This window comes from Xiphophorus couchianus, chromosome 3 (genome assembly GCF_001444195.1).
Source record: "Xiphophorus couchianus chromosome 3, X_couchianus-1.0, whole genome shotgun sequence".
In the NCBI taxonomy this organism is placed as follows: Eukaryota; Metazoa; Chordata; class Actinopteri; order Cyprinodontiformes; family Poeciliidae; genus Xiphophorus; species Xiphophorus couchianus.
In genome coordinates, this window is record NC_040230.1 from 3,865,372 (window position 1) to 3,890,331 (window position 24,960).

General features: G+C 40.1%; 1 protein-coding gene across 1 annotated transcript in view; it reads right to left on the reverse strand.

The window, feature by feature from the left end:
* The window catches only part of sh3bp5b (SH3-domain binding protein 5b (BTK-associated)), a 36,716-nt gene that overhangs the window by 6,143 nt on the left and 5,613 nt on the right, over positions 1 to 24,960 (reverse strand). The window contains exons 3-8 of the mRNA XM_028012378.1: positions 24,590 to 24,718; positions 11,436 to 11,600; positions 11,082 to 11,212; positions 8,126 to 8,168; positions 6,596 to 6,815; positions 4,884 to 5,237 (exon numbers count right to left, since the gene is read on the reverse strand). Of these exons, the coding sequence (XP_027868179.1) occupies positions 4,884 to 5,237; positions 6,596 to 6,815; positions 8,126 to 8,168; positions 11,082 to 11,212; positions 11,436 to 11,600; positions 24,590 to 24,718 (1,042 nt within the window). The remainder of the gene's footprint in view (positions 1 to 4,883; positions 5,238 to 6,595; positions 6,816 to 8,125; positions 8,169 to 11,081; positions 11,213 to 11,435; positions 11,601 to 24,589; positions 24,719 to 24,960) is intronic.

Consider the following 24,960-nt stretch of genomic DNA (forward strand, 5'->3'; position numbering starts at 1 on the left):
AGAAGGTCAGGTTTAATGATGGAGAAAAGAAAAGTTTAGTAAAGGTTTTTCAGTTATAGAAATGTACAATCCTGCCATCAGGCATGAAAAAAGTCCAAATTACTATGTGAAAACAAAAGTAGCACCATCCATCACTTTTGAGGTAACAGTTATCAAACTGCAGTTAGCACGATATGAGCAACATGTCTGTAAACCAGCAGACTGCAGGCTAGCTAAGCAGATAGCTTGACTAACTGCTGACAAAAGGTAGGGCAAAAAGGGGCTGACATACTGTGCAGAAATATTAAAAAATATTTTCCATTTTAAATAAAATCAATAGATTTTGCATATTTTGATGTAAAATTCTGATGTAAATCCATCCATCCATCCATCCATCCATCCATCTTCTTCCGCTTATCCGAGGTCGGGTCGCGGGGGTAGCAGCTTCAGAAGGGAGGCCCAGACTTCCCTCTCCCCAGCCACTTCTTCTAGCTCCTCCGGGGGAATCCCGAGGCGTTCCCAGGCCAGCCGAGAGACATAGTCCCTCCAGCGTGTCCTGGGTCTTCCCCGGGGCCTCCTCCCGGTGGGACGTGCCCGGAACACCTCACCAGGGAGGCGTCCAGGAGGCATCCTGACCAGATGCCCAAGCCACCTCAACTGGCTCCTCTCGATGTGAAGGAGCAGCGGCTCTACTCTGAGTCCCTCCCGGATGACTGAGCTTCTCACCCTATCTCTAAGGGAGAGCCCAGCCACCCTACGGAGAAAACCCATTTCGGCCGCTTGTATCCGCGATCTCGTTCTTTCGGTCATGACCCAAAGCTCATGACCATAGATGAGGGTGGGAACGTAGATCGACCGGTAAATCGAGAGCTTCGCTTTTTGGCTCAGCTCTCTCTTCACCACGACGGACCGGTACAGCGCCCGCTTGACAGCAGACGCTGCGCCAATCCGCCTGTCGATCTCCCGCTCCCTTCTTCCCCCATTCGTGAACAAGATCCCGAGATACTTAAACTCCTCCACTTGGGGCAGGACACCCCCCCTGACCCGGAGAAGGCACTCTACCCTTTTCCGGCTCAAGACCATGGCCTCGGATTTGGAGGCACTGATCCCCATCTCGGCCGCTTCACACTCGGCTGCGAACCGATCCAGCGAGAGCTGCAGATCACGATCTGATGAAGCCAAAAGGACCACATCGTCTGCGAAAAGTAGAGATGAGATCCTAAGGCCACCAAATCGGATCCTCTCAACACCTTGGCTGCGCCTAGAAATTCTGTCCATGAAAGTGATGAACAGAATCGGTGACAAAGGGCAGCCCTGGCGGAGTCCAACTCTCACCGGAAACGAGTCCGACTTACTGCCGGCAATGCGGACCAGACTCTGACACCGGTCATACAGGGACCTGACAGCCCGTATCAAAGGGCCCGGTACCCCATACTCCCGGAGAACCCCCCACAGGGCTCCCCGAGGGACACGGTCGAACGCCTTCTCCAAGTCCACAAAACACATGTAGACTGGTTGGGCGAACTCCCATGCACCCTCCAGGACCCTGCTGAGGGTGTAGAGCTGGTCCAGTGTTCCACGACCAGGACGAAAACCACACTGCTCTTCCTGAATCCGAGGTTCGACTATCCGACGGACCCTCCTCTCCAGGACCCCTGAATAGACCTTGCCAGGGAGGCTTAAGAGTGTGACCCCTCTATAATTGGAGCACACCCTCCGGTCCCCCTTTTTGAACAGGGGGACCACCACCCCAGTCTGCCAGTCCAGGGGAACTGCCCCCGATGTCCATGCGATATTGCAGAGTCGCGTCAACCAACACAACCCTACAACATCCAGAGCCTTAAGGAACTCCGGGCGGATCTCATCCACCCCCGGGGCCTTGCCACCGAGGAGCTTTTTAACCACCTCGGCGACCTCGCCCCCAGAGATTGGAGAGCCCAACCCAGAGTCCCCAGGCTCTGCTTCCTCAGTGGAAGGCATGTTGGTGGGATTGAGGAGGTCTTCGAAGTACTCTGCCCACCGGCCCACAACGTCCCGAGTAGAGGTCAGCAGCACACCATCCCCACTATAAACAGTGTTGGTGCTGCACCGCTTCCCCCCCCTGAGACGCCGGATGGCGGACCAGAATCGCCTCGAAGCCGTGCGGAAGTCTTTCTCCATGGCCTCTCCAAACTCCTCCCACGCCCGAGTTTTTGCCTCGCAAACCGCCCGAGCCGCATGCCGCTTCGCCCGCCGGTACCCATCAGCTGCTTCCGGAGTCCCACAGGCCAAAAAGGCTCGATAGGACTCCTTCTTCAGCCTGACGGCATCCCTCACCGAAGGTGTCCACCAACGGGTTCGAGGGTTGCCGCCGCGACAGGCACCGACAACCTTGCGGCCACAGCTCCGATCGGCCGCCTCGACAATGGAGGCACGGAACACGGTCCACTCAGACTCCATGTCCCCCACCTCCCCCGGGACGTGTTCGAAGTTTTGCCGGAGATGGGAGTTAAAGCTCCGTCTCACAGGGGATTCCGCCAGACGTTCCCAGCAGACCCTCACAACACGTTTGGGCCTGCCAGGTCTGACCGGCTTTCGCCCCCGCCACCGGAGCCAACTCACCACCAGGTAGTGGTCAGTGGACAGCTCCGCACCTCTCTTCACCCGAGTGTCCAAGACATACGGCCGCAGATCCGATGAAACGATGACAAAGTCGATCATCGAACTGCGGCCTAGGGTGTCCTGGTGCCAAGTGCACATATGGACACCCTTATGCTTGAACATGGTGTTCGTTATGGACAATCCATGGCGAGCACAGAAGTCCAGCAACAGAACACCGCTCGAGTTCAGGTCGGGTGGGCCGTTCCTCCCAACCACGCCCCTCCAGGTCTCACTGTCGTTGCCCACGTGAGCGTTGAAGTCCCCCAGCAGAACAAGGGAGTCCCCAGGAGGAGCACTCTCCAGTACCCCCTCTAAGGACTCCAAAAAGGGTGGGTAATCTGAACTGTCGTTCGGCCCGTAAGCACAAACGACAGTCAGAACCCGTCCCCCCACCCGTAGGCGGAGGGATGCTACCCTCTCGTTCACCGGGGTAAACCCCAACGTACAGGCGCCGAGATGGGGAGCAACAAGTATGCCCACTCCTGCCCGACGTCTCTCTCCCTGGGCAACTCCAGAGTGGAAGTATGTCCAGCCCCTCTCAAGGAGACTGGTTCCAGAACCAGAGCCATGCGTCGAGGTGAGACCGACTATTTCTAGCCGGAACCTCTCGACCTCACGCACTAGCTCCGGCTCCTTCCCCACCAGAGAGGTGACATTCCACGTCCCAAGAGCCAGTTTCTGCAACCGAGGATCGGACCGCCAGGGTCCCCTCCCTTGGCCGCCACCCATCACACAGTGCACCCGACCCCTTTGGCCCCTCCCACGGGTGTTGGGCCCATGGGAGGGGGGGCCCATGTTTCCTCTTCGGGCTGAGCCCGGCCGGGCTCCATGGGTAAAAGCCCGGCCACCAGACGCTCGCCATCGTGCCCCCCCTCCAGGCCTGGCTCCAGAGTGGGGCCCCGGTGACCCGCGTCCGGGCGAGGGAACACCAAGTCCAAGGTTTTCTTTCATCATTGGGGTCTTCTAAAATTCTGATGTAAATAGTATAAGAAATGGTATTATGAGAATGCTACTTTGGATGTGACATCTGAGAATGCTAACTAAAATGAAATAAGAAAATAGTTTCTTGATTTTAAATACAACATGTGAGAACTTGACTGATGGCACCAGAGCTCAAATCTCTTCATTCAGCCAAACTGAAGGGATGTAAACAATTTTCTCTCTGGATACGGTTCTGCAGATGGGTTTCTTCTCTGCACACGAGCCACTAGGTCCAACTGTCACTTTGACAAATTTTATGCTTTAGGGGAGCAGGTGTGAGCCAAGCAAGTAGCAGGAGATGGAGGACCTGAACTGAAATAGATACGCAAATTCCATCCATCTCACTTTGCTTTATTTATTTATTTTGCTCTGCTTTTGTCTATTTTCCTCTCTGTGTGTACAGTGTGCACACAGAGCCTTGTTACGTCTCCACAATTTTTGATGACCATTATTCTACAAAGACTTTTATCGAGGACCCAAAAATGCATGATTTTGCATTGGAAATAATCCCTGAAGTGGAAATTTTCTTTTTAAAAATATGTACACCCTTCTTTGAAGGTTACTTTTATGTTACAATCTTTGTAATAGAAGCAATTAGTTGTGTTTCTTTAAAACAGAAATCTACTTGTAATACAAGTAGGGCTGCAGCTAACGATTATTTTAATAATTGGTTATTCTATACATTTTTCTGATGATTAATTGGATAAAAAATGGCAATTTGTAGATTTTTTTTAATTTAACCACTTAACCTTATTTTATACAATGTTAAAATATTTTAAAAAATTAAATAAAATAAATTTTCTTTTCCAAATAAGAGATGTAGAATTATTTTAGTATAAGCTTGATCATAAGCCCTTTCTGCTACATTCAACATCAGAACAATGTAGGGCTGATCTGTTGACTACTTTTTTCAATTAACTAATTAATAACTGGACAACAAAAGGTGGGGGAAATTTACAGAATTTGAACCAAATGAAGCTAAAACTATGACACTTCTAAGTTCTGTGAAAAACATTCAGACATCTAAAATGCAAAATGCTAATATTTTTTGTAAAATTTTTGTTTAATTACTGTGATTTCACAAGCGGCCTTTTTTAAAGCCTGTATACTCTGATTGATGACTATTTGATTACCAAATTAGTAAATGATTATTTCAATAATCGATTCTTCATGATTAATCGTTTCAGCCCTGAGTGACCTCTTCTGCTGTAACTCACTCAAAACACTTTTTTCCCCCTCTAAACTGTCTCTGGTAAATCCAGGTGCATCTTCCCCGCCATCACCTCTTTCCAGGTCACATTCAGGTGACGAAGCGCCGCTGCACTCGCTGCGAGGTCCCAGCACGGGCGAGATGAGGCCAAAGTCCGACAGTGAGACGGTGCTGGGGAGGTCGAGGCTGCAGGGCCGGGAAACAAGAGCTGGAGACGACGTGGAGGAAGACGAGGAGGGAGTGGGAGATGGACAGTCGGATGAAGACGTTCCAGAGGAGGAGGAGCCGGCGAAGGGGCAGGGTGACAGGAGCTCCTGGGGGCTGCTGGGGGTCGACCCGAGGCTGCTGGTGGAGCGGGTCTCCGAGTCCTCCTCAGACATGAAGCTGCTCCCGCCACACGGCTCGTCATCGAAGCACTCGGAGGCCACTGGAGTAAAGACACGGCTGGTTTTAATACACAGCGAGGAAGAGGTCGAAAGGGTGATGGAGCAAAAGAGATAGAAAAAGATTTCAAAATAAAGAAAGAGTGGTGATATAAATAGACCTGAGAGCTGTCACATCTCTTTGTGAGGGGGTGCATCTCATTTTCAGCACACAAATCAAAAGCACGTGAATACTCAGTGTCCCGGCTTATTTTAAGCCTCACTCGCCTCTGCTCACTGTCTCCTTTAACTAGACTGCTGTTACCATAGTAACACACTCAAAGTTAATCTATAGGCCACACTGATGGATATGCAAGACGGATTCTGTGGACTAGTTTCCAAACCATGTGATCTGAAAGAGGAGGGAGAGTTTTGGGGGCATTTCCTCTGCTGAAGTCACTCTGCTGCTCATTTTTTGCTTCAGATAATAAAAACAACTCAAATAAAGCTCAGAGGTTGCTTGGATGAACTTCAGATGAAATATTCTAAAGAAAATGAAAAATAGAAAAACATGAATTCTTTTAAAAAAATTAAGTTCTTTTTCTATGTTAAAGTGGGATGCTGACCAAGACTGTTTAAATTAAAGTGGTAAAAGTTTAATGTCAGAACTCATTTTGCAGTGTTTACCATCGACTGCTAATCACTTGGTAGACGTAAAAAATTACTACTGTCTCATTGGCTTTTCTCATGTCCTGTAATTTCTCTAGAGACATAAATTAACAATCTACCAATGAATCTTTAGCATCAACAGAAATTTCAGTGGAGTCCTGGGAGAATACACTGAATTACAATATGACTCAAAATGCAACTGTTTATTGTTCTGGCATCAACTGAGGAAGCCTGTTTTATTTGAATTTTATTGTTATTATGGAGATTTTACTTTTAATTCTAAATTAATTTTTACTGCCATTGTAGTAATAAATGCCTGGTTTGTTAGAAAATGATTAGCTTTGTTTCTCCATGTTGTTCTGATGTTTTAGTTCAGAAAATGTGTTCTGTGTGCCAGCTTAATGTGTTCTTTAAGCTGCTTTTCTTCGTTAATCTCTTGTGTTTTTGCTTTAGACGCTTATCAGTTGTTAAAGGAATGACAACAAAGTCTTTAAAAAGGCAGAACCGCTGGCAGTGATAAGAACATTCCTCCTGTCCACTCATGAAACAGATTAAGGCTTTTTATCTCACAGTAAAACATCTCTACAAATCAAATTTCTGTAGGACGCAGTGTTTTTGTCATTGTTCAACTGAACAGTTAGGTTTGACATAAAACAACAAGTACTAACAGGACAGGGAAACCTTAGTAACCTAAAAGTTCATCAAACATTTCTCTGAAGCTGAACGAACCAGAGAAACCTGACTCTGAACTCACTGGAAATTCCATCCGACTCCATCTTGAAGCTGGAGACGTCGTCCCCAGAACTGCTGTCCCCCTCGGCACCGACTCCCGGTCTGCGCGGCCCAATGGTGGAGCTCCGGCGGCGCTCGTGGATTTCATCAGAGATCATCTCCAAGTTCTTCAGAGCTGTTCTGTACTCTCCTTTGGCCTGAGATAGTTTGGCTTGTCGCTCATCCACGTTTTTCTTCAGGTTCTAGAGGAGGAAAAAGGAGCAAACTGATAAATGATGCTACAAGATGGAAAGGTTCATTTTGGTTTAGCATGAACTGTGCTGAGAGCAGAATTCAGAAGTTTTGATTAAGAAGTTTGAGGAGAACATTTTGTGTTTGGAAGAAGTTAAATGTTACAGAAGTGCTTTCTGAAAGCTCAGTGTTGGACACATTTAAACTTGTCAACTTTTCATGATGTTATAGCATTTGTTTGAATTTTGCTGAAAATTATTTTTCATGCTTCTCTGTTGTAGACCTAAATCAAACGGTTTATGCACACAGGAACTGGCCATTAACCAGAATTGGCTGATTTTTCAGGTGGAATAATCCTAAATGGTAACTGGCTGACTGGAAACTCAAAATACAATCTTTAATTGAATTAGTGTTTTAGAGTGAAATCTGAAAAAATCTACACAAAATCAGATACACAAAAAAAAGTCATGTGACCACAATGTGATCATTTTTAGCCTGATGGGCACACAACAAGTCCAACAGGCACTGACATCAACCCTCTTCAGTGTGAAGGTCGTGACTGTAAGATGACTGAAAGATGCCTGCTTTAAGTAAGGTGTTTAAAACTGGAATCAGAGGAAGCACAGCAATGGAAGCAGCAATTTGACGGGAAAATATTTGGTGCATGTGACAAGACATGCTTTTTCTCAAAGTATGTTATTTTTTTAAGTAAATAACAGGAAAGCTGAACAAAGCACAGCAAAGTTTATCTGTTTTATCAGTATGAGGTCTTAGCCTCTATTGATCATAGAAAATATTTGATTTGGAAATATTGGCAGCCTTTTTGTTTGTGGAAATTTCAGAGTTAGGATAAAGATCAGCAATCTCTAGAAGACTTCTAATTTACTAATGTTAGTCAGGCTAAGTTGGCTGCAAAATGTTAAAGATATCCATCCATAATTGTTTTGTCTATTTTAAAACAGTCTAAATGTACTGTACATCCTTTAATTGCAATATCAACTGATTTAAATGAGTAATTACCCCTCAAGGCCAGAAGGCTACATAAATATTACTTAATACAACTTACTGAAGTTGTTAAAATATTTAGATTTTACTTATTTAAATCTTAAAAATATTTAGCTATTAAAGAGAAATTAAACTACCTAAACTTTGTATCTGCAAGTCAGAGCTTAACAACACTTAAAAATCAACAACAAAAGTCCGATTGTAGCATCTTTGGTTTTAAGTGTTGATTTTACATCCCAGCAAAAACAAAAAAAATTAATCCAGTAAAATCATTATCCAAAGTTGAAGCAGTAAGAGTTTAACAGTCATGACGTACCTCCAGTTGCAGGTAGTACTTCGCCTTCATCTCAAAGTAAGGCCTGTGGAGGAAAGGTCAGAGGAGAGGAGATTAGAAGGGGGTGAAAAAACACAGTACAGAGCAGTACCCACATCATCACCATGGCAACCTGCTGGAGGAGAAGGAGATAAAGGCATTGTGATGTTGGATGAGCAGGCAATGCAAAACAAATTAACACCCTGCCAAGGCAATGCACAGCAAGGCGGCAGCTTCTGATGCAGATAAACTGGATCCAAGAAGAAAAAACATCTAATTTATGCTTTAAGTATCAGAAAATATGAGTAAAAAATGCTAAATATAAAAAAATGGAAATTCTCTTATTTTAAAGAGAATTTGTTGAGTTTCCACATTGTCTACCTTATTTAGCCACGTTTTAGCAATAAAACATTTTTTTTTTCTTTTCAGAGAATATTTATATTTCATGTATTTATTTAAATATTAAGTCTGAATTTTGGAATACATTGATCAGCAGTAAATGTATACCAAAAATAGGCAGTTACATTTAGCATCATACGCTTCAGAGTTTTTGAAACCAAGAATCCAACAGCATGCTTTATGAATTACTGCACTGAGCTCTGATGCATTAAAAGCTAACTGCAAAGTGGGATACTGGTGGGTTTTTGGCAACTTACATCAATAAGGTCCTAAAATTTATATTCATCAGGTATTGGATTTGGTTGCTTCAAGTCTGGATTTTTATGCACTGCTGCTACACTCCCTCAAAATGCTCATTTTCAAACAAACAAGCAAACATATTTTCATCATTGTCATAAAGAGATCTTTACATTTCCTCTGCTTGTCCAGGCATGCCCTGCCTGCCTCGGCTCATTCGCCCTCCTCCTCACTCTAAGCTGTGAGATGCAGATAGAGGACATGACAGAGGATCTTACGCAACATTTCAGGTTGAATCAGGATCAGTTTTGAAGATGCTGAAAGAGTTTAAGACTTTAAAGCCTATAGTGTTGCAGAGCTGCAGCATGAAAAGCTAAATTTTAGCAGGCAAAAACAGGGTGTGCTGGAACTAGACTGGTAATTTTACATTTTAATGTTTTTAAATTTAGAATAAAATGTAAAATTTAAGTTCAACATGAAACCGCATCACTCAAAAATCTGTATGAATGTGTTCTGGTTTGCTCCTGTTGTCCAGTGAGCAATAAAATTTGTTCTGATGTAACTGGTCTCTGACTTTTCCATGAAACTTCACACAGTAATGAGATTTTTTATGCCTTCACATTTTCTATCATGTGATTCTGCAGTTCAGCTGCAACTTGTGACTGCGCCACATTTAGCCAGACTTCCCCTTTTTAGACACCTGTTTAAAATCACCTGACTGCTTTCTGTGGGGTTCAGTACAACAAGGTTTTACCGTTTTTAGATTAACCACTTTCCTCTGAAAAGAGAAGAACAATATCACCTCGTCACAAAAATAGAAAACTGAAACATCTTGCACCTGGTTTGGTTTTGTCACACTACTTGTCATTATGCTATTTTATAGGGACAGAAGAAAGATCATTATAAACTGATGCTGCTATGCTGAAATACAGTTCTTGGGTTTTCAGCAGAACATTTGGCTGAAATCAACCTCAAGCAGTCAGCCATGCAGCGACAGTCTGCTTGGAGGCCCTGCAGCTCGCCACCAAGCTGTGTCCACATGCTGGACCAGCAAAGGACAAGCTGTCAGAGCACATCCAGGCGAGACGCAGCTGAAAATACCACTGTGAGAAACCAGAACTCACACAAAAATATGCATGTAAATGTAAAATCCATTCTTACAAGTCCTTGATCTAGTGTATCAACATATTGTCATTACCAGTGGCAATTTCAGCATCAGAAATTCATGAACTTATGACAATGTATGAATATATAGTTTTAGAATTGCAGCAGTAGCAAAATGGGACATAAGGGAGAAGAAATTTGCTTTACAAAATATGGTTGAAATGATTACTGGTTTTAATGATTAATTTTGATTAAATTCTGCATGGTTTATATTAACATTTAAAATAAAATTACCATTTAAGAAGACAAGAAATGACCACACAACTGGAACTTTTAAACAGTGTAATGTTGTATTTTAGGTCTTACAGCAGATATACAGTACAGACCAAAAGTTTGGACACACCTTCTCATTGAATTCAATTAGAAAGTGTGTCCAAACTTTTGGTCTGTACTGTATATCTGTTTTTATCACATGCTGCCAGCCGCTACTATCTGCCTGGTGGGTTAATGTGAAATTTTATCTTCAGAATCTTCTGGTTTGTCTGTTTTATACTGTCTAAATTCTTGGACTTCTAGAACTGTGACCTAGTATCCGTTTCTACTCAGCAGGATTTCTAAAAACAACATGCATTTATTCCTGGAACTGTTTGGCATGTTTTACTTTCTCGAAAACATCAGTACAGCAGATGACGACAGGAGTTCCAGCAAGCCTTCACAATAAAAGCCTTGAACATAAATTTACTAGGTTTCTAGCATAAAGCAAAAATACATATTCAATCCAACTTACATAGATCATGACATCTTTTTGGACTTTTTCTCTTGTAAAAACCCAAGAGGTTGATACAACATATAACTAAAAAAGACTATTTATCATAACAACAATGGCAATAATTACAGTTTTGCTGCTGCTTTCACTTCTAATGAATAAAACTGAGCAGGTACAAACAATGAATGGATGAAATCAGACAACACAATTTTTATGACAACATTTCTGACAGTATTTAAGTCTTGGTGTGTACTTTGTTACAGGATTCTAGGTTTAATAATTCAATGATTTAATTCTGCGTGACTTTCAAAATAAAAAATATAGAAAAAAAAAGAACATCTGGGTGCCTTTTAAATCTAAAAAGCTTGAAGCTCAAGTCTTGTTAAAAGTTGCAGCAACAGCATTATGATTGATCTAATTTAATGTGCCAAAGCTGCAGATCAATGCTCTTACTTGGACTTGCTGATGGTTCGTTTCAGTTTCTTCTCCAGTTGCTTCATGCGGCCGATGGCTGCCGTGTATTTCGCCGCCGTCTCCTTGTGCAAAAGCTCACTTCTCGTCTTGGTGTGCTCCGCCTCCATCACCTGGAAGAACCATTGACTATTCACCTCTGCTTCATATTTGTTTAACAAATGATTACACTGTAAATTATGCTGTGTGTTTTAAAAACAAAATTCTTTACAAGACAGACCCATGAATTCGTCCATAAGTGTCCCCAAATGAATTAATTCATGGAAGTCTTGGTTTTAGATTTTGGTTGAGCATTAATCAAGACAGATTTCTATCGGAATAAAATCCTCTGCTCACCCGCTGTGTGGCGTGGTTCAACATCTCCTGCCAAGCGGAGTCGAACTGCCGGTTGTCTTCCTCCAGGAGCCTCTGCTCAGCCAGGGAGATGGTTTCCTTCGCTGCTCGCAGAACCTCGGTGGCTCGGTGGAAGTCCTGGGTGGCTTTCTGAGCCTCCAGCTGGGCCTTTTGGACAAATGAGAAGAAATCTGATATATTTCTGCCTTTTCAAATCAGACCTTTTTCAAACCAATTTTTTGACCTAAAGCTATCTGTACAGTTTATAGCATCAACACATCTTAGATAGTAAACTTTTAAAAATAATGTATTATGCATCCTTGAACAGGTTAGGTTAGGTTTATGAGCCATACAAAATATGTTCACTACATTTTTTGCACAGAAATCAACTTCATGTAATAAGATTATAGTCTGCACATTTCTCACCTCTTTTCAAAATTAGTTTTTTTTAGGTTCTCTTGTCACTTTAAATCCAGAGAAGCTGCTGCTGGTCACATCCCCAACCCAATATTTACATGTACACGTAAAAATGGCTAGATACTTGAGATGACAAGCAGTTCCAATTCAAATCCAGAAATGTGAAACCAGATTAATCCAATCAATCCTACAGACAGATTCAAATTCAACTGCATACATTTCAGTTTGATTCTGGTTATAATGCAGTTAATTGGTAAAAGGTTAGCAGATAGCATCGAGTCACTGACTTTGCAGCTTGTGGCGACATCAGCTTTACACCATTTGTATGAACACACAGTGACTATGCACACAACACTGTAACCACCCACTGAATAACTTCCTCAATTGTAAAGGGCTGCAGTCTAACCATGTGGTTTACTTAGAGATCTTTAAAAAACAAACTTTAAAGCATTCTGTAGACATTATTGAGCCTAGAGACATTAAATTCTCAGAAAGAGGCATGTGATATTAAATAAAACAAGCAAAAATTGCTCAATCACAAAGCTATTTGTTGCATTGCTCAAATGTTTTGTTGCATAACATCACTGACTTCGCCCTGGTGTTTCATGTGAAGCTTTAATGCCAAAGTTTCTCAGCTGCAGCAACAAATACAACACATCTTGTTTACACAAAACAAGATGTCTGTCACACTCCCAGACTGAAGCCTCATCAGTTGCATCACACGGGTGGAGAAGGTTTCACGTGGATGTGTAAGAATCAATTCATGTCACTGGTGAAAGTGCATAAATAATAAGTATAATGTTCAGAAATTGTCACTTTATAGAAAAGAGCTTTTTAAATGCAGGCACACAAATTAGCACTAAACTGTGTTTTATGGTAGAAGTTTAAAGGAAAAACAAAAAAAAGCAGTCGTGATAATAAATCAACACTATGCTGCAACTTTTTGAACAAAAAAACCCCACAAACATTTTAAACTTTAAAACATGTACTGTAAAGTAAAGATATTTACTTCTGGTTAATATGTTGAATAATGTTGATAACCTTGCATTTAACTCAACATAAGAAGTCTTTGAATTATGACTGTAAAACAAGAAAACAAGCACAAGCTGAACATGATGTGTCTGCGGATATAAAGAAAGTACATGATGTTAATGTGCTGAATCATCACTGTGCTGCCAGTTTATCTGTCTTAGAAAAAAATGTCTGAGTTGAATTTACTCTGCAAGGACATTTTGTATTGCATTACATGCAAAAAATATTATCTGTGATGAAGCATGCAGGTGTGAAAACTTTGGTGAATATCGAGTCAGATAGTGACTCCACTGAGCCTGTATGTGAACTCAGCTGTATATGAAGACTTGTAAACAAAATTAGACCAGCAGGTCATGCATGTTATTTAGCTGCTTTGGTCTGAAAAGCAGAAAACAATATCTGAGCTCTACAATCTTGCAGCAATCTTATAGAAATCTCTCCAAATCTAATTATTCCAAACCCATACTTTATTTTTTTATTGTTCTGTTTACTTGAATGTGATGTGGTCACATGAAAACCGATCAAGAATATTTCCTTTGCCAACAGTTTACGTCCAGACAGTCCGGGCCTCCCATCAGCCCAGCTGAATTCTGCAAACAGGTTGACATCACCACATGCTCACTGTAACTTCATTATCTACAGACATCGTCACGCCAGCGCAGCAAGATCCAAACAACTCCCGCCTTGTTGCAGTCATGGACCAAGCTTTGTTTTCCACCCAGAACCACAAGTTACACAACTCCATGAGACTGGGCCACTGTTCTCATTCCTATAAGTTTAAGTGTATATTCACTGCTGCATTGTGGTTACTAATGCCTGACTGCAGATAGATTTAAAGAGGGTTAGGGGCAGATGCTGATACAAAGCTCTCTGAGATAATAAAGCTTTGCATGAAAAGTAATAGTCTCTTGTTTCCTTTAATATGAAAACTCTGCATCACATATTTGATTGTAATGCATCTGCAACTGCAAGCAACAAGAACCTCAAGAGAGACAACTGGGTATAAAAAACAAGATGGATAGCTAATATAATAAGCTAAAATACCCAACCAACAGAACCTGTCTGAAAAGATGAGTCACTACCTGCATAATAAAGACTTTCATATTCAAGTCCACAAAAAACAGATAAGGTGAGGAGTAGATTAGGTTTTTAGCTTTTATTTGCAGACAAAATATGTAGGTTCCTGTAAAATCTGTTTTATTATTTTCCAAATTCTGATTAAAGTTTTCTCCAATTTCTACTTTTTTCCCCCATTCTAACCATTTTTATTCACCCACAAAGTCTCATAATGGGGTGAATAATGAAGAATTCAACAAATCAGCAGCCAAAATAGCTCCACATTTTCTGTTATTCAACATTCACAAATATCAGAACACTGATACTGCTTTTGGAAGCCATTTAAAAGTATTTCCCCATCATTTTTAAAGCAATAATAAACATTCATGTGTAAAAGAAAATTTCACATATTTTGGAACATAAAGTTATCCTTTTAGAAAATGATTTAGTTTAACTTAAAATATGTCGCATAAAGAAACAAGGTCTGCAAACAGTTTCCTAGTTTCCTTTGTTAATGTTTTAATTACTGGCATTTCATGATTTTCTGAATACGATTGTCAAAACTTGTCTTAAACTGAATTAAACCTGAATGACTTGCAACAAGAATGAATAGTTTGAGTTAATTAGATTGAACTGAGAGCTCTTACATTTCATCAATACCACTTTTTGTTGTATTTTGTTGACCTCAATTCCATTGGTTTTTGAAACATTAAATTATAGCTTTGAAGTTTTTAGTTGGCTTCAAATTGCATAATTAGCACACTAATTTTCTTTTGAGTTCTGCAGCTGTAATGTTTGTTTATTCTCAATCACCTTCCTGCCAAAGTTTATATGAACGGTGTCAAAGCAATGTTAGAAAAATCTGAGAACTGAAGTCCTTTCTTCATCAATAATAGAGATAAAACAAACAGTCTTCTTTTCCCTCTCCATCTCCTCCTCTGTTGTCACGTTGCCCACAATAAGCCCATCTTTCATGTGTTGACACCCATCCCACCCTTTTCCTCCCTCATTATGTCAGCACAGACATGAAACACTGCTGCTTTTACTTCAGGAAAAAACCCCCAAAAAACAGCAGATGTAATACCATCAGTAAATATGCTCCAAATAAACAAATTATCCATGAAAAAAACATATTTTTTCAACTTGTTATTGACCCTTAGTGTTGTAACCCAATGAAACTTTGTTCCCACTTTTTGTTGATTGCGTTTCAAGCCCACTGTTATTTTCATACACTCTCTGTAACAAATAAAGCCATTTACTTTTTTGTTCCGCCTCATCGTCTTCGCCCTACTTCTCTCAGCAGCATCAACAAGGCAGCCACAGGCAAGAGAAACATCAATGCTGTCACCATGCAGCAAGTGTTCAAAGACCCCACTCACTAAGTGGGACGGTGAAGAATAAGAAAATGAAAGGGGAAGCAGTAAATGGGAGATAACAAAAAGAAAGAAAAACTTTGCACAGGCACAACTAAGAATATGACCCATTTTTTCCATATCTTAATCTTAAACCAACCAATGTGATGAGCAGGAAAACTCTGTATCCCTTCTGTTTTACTGTGCCAACATGGATGAGTAAAATGTGTCTTAACATACAGAAGTAGACCAAATGCACATGAAATTCATACAAAGAATGACATTCTCAAACATTTGTCATGTTCCTTTAACTTCAGTGTGGCTTTAAATTTAAAACAAACATTGCTACTTCCTTTTAAGCTCCATTTAATCTACAAATGTGTTGTTACCGGAGCGGCTGGGTTCTCCTTTTAAAACAGCACATTACTGTTTAATACTGTGGTACTTTGTGACGTTTTTTTCAGTGCTGGAGCTTATTCTAATGGTAACTGTACTTCATGTTTAAGTTTTTTTCACCCATGTCTGAAATTCAACATATTTTACTTCTTCCATTAATTCACTGTGTTTTACAGTATTCTTTCTACTGTCTCCTCTATATTTCAATGTGTATCTTCTTCCACAACCAATTCCTTTCTACATCCCATTCTCTTTTGATTCTTCCCTTCCAATATCCATTGTTATTTATTTTGCTTCGATGAAATGAAATAAACTTAAATTTCCAAAATAATCTTCACATGCAAAACTGTGCTGATATGGACACATGCAAATATGGTGCTGCTTGTTTTCAGAAACCACATATCAGCTGATCTAAACACAGACACAAACATTCATTGTTATAAAATGCATCAGCGTGGTGAGAGAAAAATATTTTAGAGATTGCAGCATCCTGACAATTATATGCAATCAAATCTAAAGATTTGACCCCCAGCTGTTGTGCAGACTCCCATGAGGCTGATTGACACTACACATAATATCTGCCATGTTGTACTTCTTTTTGTTGGCCTAAAAATCTAGGAGGACAGAAGGAGATAATCATCCATAATGGCTCTCGATAAAAAAAGATTTTCAGGGAACTGAGTTTTCTGATCATAACACATTTTCCTTTAGACAGCCACATGATTTTCATAAAAAGAGAACCAATACTAGCGCAGACATCTTGATGCACCACTTTGCACAGCTGAATTCAGAATTGCTAAACCAAGTAAACTGAGTAAATATATCAGAACAAATAAACATGTTAAATAATCAGGACTGTGAGGGATGGGAGAGTACTGGAGTGCAGGAGATGATTCACTCTTGTTTCCAAAGTGACCTGAACTGGCCCATTTCATGATAAATTTGATTATCCTCATCCGTGTCCTCAATCAAATGTGGGAATTTATTTACACCGAAGAAAATCAGCTGAGATCCAGGGCTAAAAATACTGTCACTCTGCCTTCAAACTTCTCACTAAATCATTTCAACTTGTGTGTTTATTCCAACAAACAAAACCTGATAAAGCCGCCACTGGCCTAGATGGTCTGAGCACACTCTGGGAAGGAAACCACTTCTCGATTCAGCAGTAGGGAGCGCCGCCTCGGCTTTTGATGTCCACTTCACGCTCTTTAAAATGCAAATTAACACAGATATATGTTTGGAGCTCAAGGGTGGGAAACGTTCAAAGGAAAACATTAAAGTGACTGTAGTAAAACACAGCAGAAAGCCACAGAATCACTCTAATGATGAGACCAAACGGGTTGCAACAAAACAACGAACAGCGGCTGCGAGTTTGGTGATAATAAAATTAATTCCCCCCACAGTTTGACAGCTTTAGGGATGCTGCAACTGTACTACAAACACTGATGCTCTACTACACACCCACCATGTTAATGCACCATCCCAGGAGGTCAATGGAGGAGCAGATGGCTGTGACCTTCAGCCTTGTCTGCCTCCATCCCACCAACTCCTAAGTCTCTCCATCATTTCATCCATCTTTCCATCCCTTCCTTTGTTCAACTCCATCCATCATTACCCTCCTGTGCATTGGCACTACCAGGAAATGCTCAACTCCAGCAGATGAGAGATGATGATAAACAGGTGGAGGAGGAATGAAGGATAAGAAATGAAATGAGACAAAATATGATGACATATATAGAGAAAAAAATTTGGTTACCACGTAGCAGTTCATTATTAAGTTTTACTGTCTCTCTTATGTAAGAAATTGATTAAAACACTCTTTAATGCATGCATCCATCAAACAATGCCCATGCAGTCTTTTATTCTTCAATCAAAAAATGGACAGTTTTCCTAAAACAATATTAAATTCAAGATGGTTAAACCTTCAAGCTGTAAACACAATGTGCATTTAGAAATCTGAAACTATAAATGTGCTTACATTTAAATGAATAAGAATCATGTTATTTATTATTCTATGTCCATAAAACTAACTATACTTTATGTGCTCCAATATTTGTATATGCGGTATATATAGAAATGTTTTTTTTATGAATTATTAAGAGTATTAATGTTTCCTCTCTGAAATTAAATCTTTACTTTAAGCTCATCTAGGATTACAACAACCCTGTCAATTTGCTAGAGGCTGGAATAACAATAAAACTTTTCATTATCCGTCGAATCCTTCAGATTCAGGAGTTTACATATATTGAACAAATGCTACAGTATTTGTTCAAATTGCTTTTTAAAACCATAAGATATTTTGGGTTTACGTCCATAAGCTTCTCTCAATAGTTGGCTAGAATTTTGGCACATTCCTTCACTCAGAACTGGTGTAACTGGGTCAGGTTGCTCACACACACACAAACACACGCCCACACACACACACACACCCCCCCACACACACACCCACACCCACACCCACACACACCCGTCCAGCTCTATTATCTAAGAGCAGAGATCAGGGTTCATTGAAGGCAACTTCAAAACTATTGCCCTCAGCTTCTTTGTAAGTATCTAGGTGTTATGCTACTATCCCATCTCTGCCCAAACTTCACATCACACCTTAGCGCTAATTGGTTTCAGTCTCAAGAACGGAGGTAAGGAAGAAAAACAGCTTCTCTGGTCATGCCAGGATGGGATGTTTTCTATTGTGCATATTAAAGTATATTATGGTGTATTTAGTGTTATTATTATTATTAAAATAAACTAGAGAGGCTCTCAGGTGATTGTGCATTTCAGATATTGCAGTTGTGGTCCCTAGCCCCTGTGAATACCAAAGGTCCACTGTGTGTCCAGTCAACATCCATTTATCATCATAACTTCAAGGATTTCATACATTAGACCAATTCCGAATGACAAAGTTTTAGAAGTCTCACATACAACAATGAATGAGATGCTTCTAATTTACAGCCCTCATTATATTACTGTAAACTGAAATCCAAACCATTGAAACTCAACAGTCATACCCTTAACTCATTCACAGTTTGTTATAGGACCTCTGCTACCTTCCCGATTTATCACTCATCACTGATAATCAAAGCAAACCCAATTTATCTCCCTGCATTTTTCTTCTCCAAGCTCCAGTGGAAAATCTCCTCCAAAAATTCCATGTAATTTCCTTAACACTTCAATCACAGTATGTCTTTTCAAGCTTCACTTCCACACCTTTAAATCGTATATCTGCTGAGATCTTCTCAGATCTGTGGATCCCCAGCCTCTAAAACTGACAGGCCAAGGTGCAGACGACATAATGTAAAATAAAAAGTTATTTATCAAATTTCATATGGATGGGTTTTCATTAGATTTGCATGTCTGTTGACACTTTTCTTTTGCCACTTCGAGCACCAGACACTGACAGATGTCTTCCAAATGATTCTCCAATCCCAGTGTTGCACATTCCCATTCTAGGCCAAGTTTCTCTGACAAGATATCAACAAAACCTGCAGACTCACAGCGTGAGGCAGCACGACTGAGTGGGTGGCTGATTTCAGTTGGCAAAATTTATGAAGCGTGTTTGAGTCATTCTCTGCCAGAAAATCTGATCCTTTAAAATACAGAATATCAGCAGATTCACTGCATTTCTCTTCAATTTTAAAGCAGGAAGATAAACAGCAAGGCAAGGAGGTTTGATTTTAAAATGCGACACTAAAACAATAGAAGAGAAAACAAAACCAGAGAGAATGTTACATATTTTACATTTTCCTGGATGTTCAGAAACAGCGTGCTTAAATTTGAAACTTTATATCTTATAATTTGCAGCAAGACGTTTATGTTTGGCTAATGTTCGTCCTAAAGTGACTTGTTAGAACTGAAGTGGAATACTGAATCCCATACATATTTCAGTACATTAAAAAGTCCAACTCTACTGAATGTTTAAACTGAGACTGAGCAGACTCAGCAACACACACACCGACTCAGCAAACCTAAGTTCTGCCACCCTGACCCAGTTTCATGACTAATCAAGTTACCTTTAAGTGCACACACACTCCTCCCCATTGGACAATCTCAGTAACCATCAATGTAATGAAGTGTAAGAGATTGAACTCAAAGCAGTTTATCTTCATATGAAGGGACGGTGCACTTCTCTGAAAAGGTCATGAGTTTGATTTATGAAAAATGTATTAGCTCAGCCCAAATTGTCAATAAACAAAAAAGTTGTCCTTGATAGAGATTAGAGAGCACAGAACTCTGCATGGCAGCCAAATTTCTGACTATAAACAGTTACTGTGACAATTTGAAACTAAAAAAATAAATAAATAAAAAATGGGGGTTTTCCTAACAAAAAAGTTCCAGTGTTTTTCCTCTAATGGGTTCTGTACACGAATTAGCTTGGTTTCCTTCAGGTCACTTTAGAGCTTCATTAGTACATCAATGAAAACATTGTTTGTATTCGATTTTCCTTCTGTTATATTATTAATTTTTAATGATCAATATGCAAGGAAAGAAATTAACTACACAACATTTTATTAATGTCAGCACTCCAGCCATTTGATATCATTAACACAACCTACTGCTACATCATAAGGAAAGGTGCATATGGATTCATCACAGCTGTAAACAAAACTAGGGGTGCATAGAAATGAAAATTTGATAGATAGCCAATATTAATACTGCTGTTATGACAGTATTTATTGATGCATATTACTTCCTACACAGAGTAAACACAACCACACCACTTATTTTACTTCACTATTTCAGTGAAACACCCATAATGCCCTGCTGCATCACCATCACATTATTGAACAAATAGCACATGGCCAACCCCCTTCTGTGGTTTGAACACAGCCTCAAAAGGTCAACATGGCAGAAGGTCTTACAGCAATTAAGAAATTAAAAAGGAGAAAAAGGAGAATCCCATCCAGAATCCAAACCCCTTTATGGATTGGGACTGCTATCCCAGTCCAGAATGCATTTGAATATCACTGAAAATTAGGGGTGCACCGATTTATCGGTGCTGAATCCTTAATTTTGGGAGATCTGTGATCGGCCGCTTTTTTTACATGTGAAGCCGATCTTATCCACTGATGTTATCAACATCGACAAAGGTCTAAAAATCAATCCCTGTGCTTTTCTTTTCTCCCGTGAAAGGTTTGACTGACACACCGACCAACCAGGTCATGTCTGCACATTTACAGTTAACAATAGTCACCCCATTGTTGCCAATTCAACAACTTTCTTGATATATTAAGCACCGTTTCGGACCAAAAACTGGTATCGGCCAAAATCGGAATCTTTAAGTTAGGCTTTTTCAAAGATCGGTAATCGGCGATCGGCCAGAAAACTGCAATCGGTGCACCCCTTCTGAAAATGCCACAGTAACAAAAAACAAGTGACCAAAAAAAAATGACTTTTTTTTTCTTCTTTCAAACTGTTTTGAATACATTTCAATTATTGATTGATCGGCAACCGTATTGTACAGTGCTACCTGTTTTATTGGGTCCTTGTAAAGTCTGTGAAAACTTGCTCTATACATAAACTTGTACTTAATTGAAAGAGCAAAAAACCCTCAGTGACAAGTTCTTATTTCATATTCACCCTGCTAAGCAAACAAGTGCATCTAATTGTCTAAATGAACAAAGCTTCTTTGCTTTGAATTAAACGTATAACGATAAAAGTTTTGGGGGTATTCGGAAGGAAAGGTTTTTTACATAATGATTTGTACAAGATGTAACTGTCACATGGCCCAGAAATCTGATAATATTTAACCCTCTCACATCATTTTTAACTTTTATTTAGGATCAAGGTCGGCTGGCACCACCACCGCCACTATGGGGGTGGAGACCGTCATGTATCTGTAGCTGCAGTTATTTAGCTTCTTAATAACTAAAGTGGGGGAGAGACATTGTAACACCAACTATGTGTGCATTAGCCAAAGATAGAGATGGGGCAAAGTTGAAATGACAATAAAGAGGAAGAAATGCAAATTGAGACAACACAGGGACAAAGGAGAAAACAAACAAGAATAAAAGGGAAAAAGGAAATGAATGATAAAGAGCAGTAATACAGGAAGAAAATATCTCACATCCTCAAAAAAGCAGGAAGAACTAGGTGATAGAAAAAAGAGAAACAGCAAAAGGTTGAGAGAGATATATAAAAAATCACAATTTAAACAAATCAGGTTAGTCAAACTTTTGGTTCCAACCCAATTTGTGATCAACAACAAAACAAAATGTTCAAAAAACAGCAGCTTCTGTCACTGAACCTCTGAGGCTAAAAACAAAGCTGATAAACAGAACCAAAAACATCACACTCGGCTTAGCTGTGAAATGAGTAAAGTGTGAAAGATAAAGGGCCAAAGCAAAGCAGAGTGTGTGTGGCTTATTCTATTTATAGTTCTGCAATCATTAAAGTACAGAAATGGGTCTAGTTTTGCCCAACTGTGACCTGACCCATTTCCAGGAAGTAGTTTTAGGAAAGAAATTTGACACTTCGTGAAAAAACATTGAATTATATGACAAAATGAAACAAGTTTGCATCATTACTGAACTACCTGGTTCTACAACAATACTTCAGTTGCTTACATAGAGCTATTAGTCAGTGAGTTTCCTTTGATAGCTCACTGTAAATAGGAACTTTGCTTTATATAGTTATAAAGCAAACCATGGTTGGGTGCAGAGTAGAGATCTGAGAAAAAGATAAAAGCTGCTCTTCAGATGGTGGCCATTAGAGAGAAGAAGACAAATGTAATAGAAGTCACTGTAGGGACACCTGGATGAAAAGATGCATGAGAACAAAGCCGGATTACAGGAACAAATGATATTTCATGTGATTTCATGCAAGCATAGGTTAGAATTAATTTTATGGGATGTTTAATATTCAGAAGACAGTGGATTGATATACTTCTGGGTTTAAAAGGTTATGTATACAAAAGTGAAAATAGACAAGTGTTTCAAGTGTTTTTGAAGAAGTTTCAACCCCTCAAACATGTTTGCATAGAAACACAAAAGTGCCTAGTTTAATTTTTGCCAACCATAACAATTAAGCCAATAGTAGTAGAATAGTAGAAAAACAAAATATAAAAGAAACGACAACAACAAAAAAAAACAGATTTCTGCAGCTCATTCGCTGGAACCTGAATGAGCTGCATTCAGGTTCCAGAACCAAATGAATGCATAAATGAAGTTCCATTCTGAGCTTCATTTATGCAGAAAACCCCCTCCTTCGGAAGTTGCTGCTCCATATAAACATCTGAAGAGTGAAAATAAATAAATACGGAGAGAAGACCTAGATAAAACTGGGGCAGCAGGTGAGAGGGAAAAAATGCAATCGCATGTGTGTCCTGCTGGAAAACTGGGATGAATCTGAACTAAACGTTTAAAACACATTCTTTCAGTTATCTTAAAATGTTAAGCTAATTTGACACATCTATTTTGGAAGCATTTAGGAAGCAAATGAGGCAAATTCCTGAAAAATAAGTATTTAGAAATAGTAGTATTCTTCAAATAATATTGCTGCTGTGCAGAAACTTGAAAAATGGCAATTTTAACACAGTGTGTACTTTAATCCTGACAATGGCAACCATGAAGTCAGAGGCGTGAAGTCAAAAAAGAGAGAAGTTCATTTGCCTCATCACTTCACAGAAACTCTTTCACCACTGCCTGCATTTCAGCACACAGCTGAAAATGACCCTTCATAATCAGAGTGCTTATGTAGCTCCATGTGAGACCATTTGTACTCCTGATAAAAGATCCAAAAGAAAATGTTATTGGAGAGGAGAACTAAACTGCACACCAACACCTATAAAAGCTCCTGTGGTGTCTGTCTGAATGAGCTGCTGCAGCTGCATGGCGTCTTATCGAGAAATGCAGGGGGTTTCTTCCCTTTTATCTATACACACTGAAAAGGGAAGTAAGACTTTGTTTAAAATTATCAGTTCAGCCGCATCACAGAGTGAGTGTATCGTTTTAAACCATTACAAGGAAGGTTCAACAAGAAACAGCTGAAGGACAGAGGCAGAAGGGCCAAGACTGGCTTTAGGGTGGAGTGTTTGCCAGAAATTAGAAAACAGGGTGTGACCTCTTCAACTCAACTAAAGGAAGCAGTCCCCAAAGAATTATCTGAAGGAAAATGTAGCTAAATGCTGCAACATGAAGCTTTCTTCATATCTTCTGTGTCTGTTTGGGGACAAAAACAACTTCATTTAATTGTATTCAAAAATGCTTAATGGATCCCAAATGGAAATTAAATGTAACTCATTTAATTAAAGAGTTATTGCAGATGGGTTTGGCTGTAGGCAGGAAAGATCTCCTCTAGTGATCTGGATTATAACAAACTTGAAGAAGCCTCTGACTGAGGACAGTGTCATTAAGAGGATGGTCAGGGTTGTCCATAATTTTCTTGATTTTATGTGAAATCCCTCTTTGCACCATCATCATTTGATCTTTTTATACCTTCGACTGCAAAGAAGTCAAATAAATCTGATAAGCTCATAAGGTAAACAGACAAACTGGATCATTATAAATGGTAAAATTAAGTTGCCCAGCATTAGCTGCAGACAGAGCAAGTGGAGGCAGTAGGTCAAGGCCGAGGACAGATTTTTACACAATGAAACACAGTGCATAGCCTACAATACAGTTTTGCAGGCTATGCACATGAAAAATGTTTTTATGCTAATTTTCAGGTTTGCAAGCACAAAGAAAGAGGAAAAAATGGAAAGAAAAACTTCAAAAGAACCAGAAAATGCCTGAGAAGATAATTATGTTTGGACACTAATAGCCATTTACAAAATTTCAGCTCCAACATGTTTATCATTTAATTATAAAGCATATCAAGTCATAGTCATAAAAATACAGAAGAAAGAGTGTAGGACGTACAAAATGTAGATTAAACATCTTTTGTGTTCATTGCCATGTGGAAATGACTGACCTGTCTGGCCAATCTGCGGGCCTCCCAGTAAGGCTTCGATTCCTCCACTGGTTTCCCGATCTTCTTCACCAGTTCATCCAGCTTCACCGTGGCCTCCACCAGCACTGAACGGAACTTCTGCCTCGCATCCTGAGAAAAACAAAGAAATACAACATTTAGTGCTTTCAGCTGACAAGATTTGGGGGTCAGACAAGTTTGTCAAGTATTTGTGTTAATCACAAAAGTATTTTTTGTGAATTATTGTACAAGTCAATAAACTTTCCATCATTGTGTCAGAAGGTCTTCTCATGACCTCTGACCTGGTGGATCAATTTCCTTAAACATTATTCTGTGTCATTCTGTCGCAATCATAAAAGTAAAAAACAGATGTT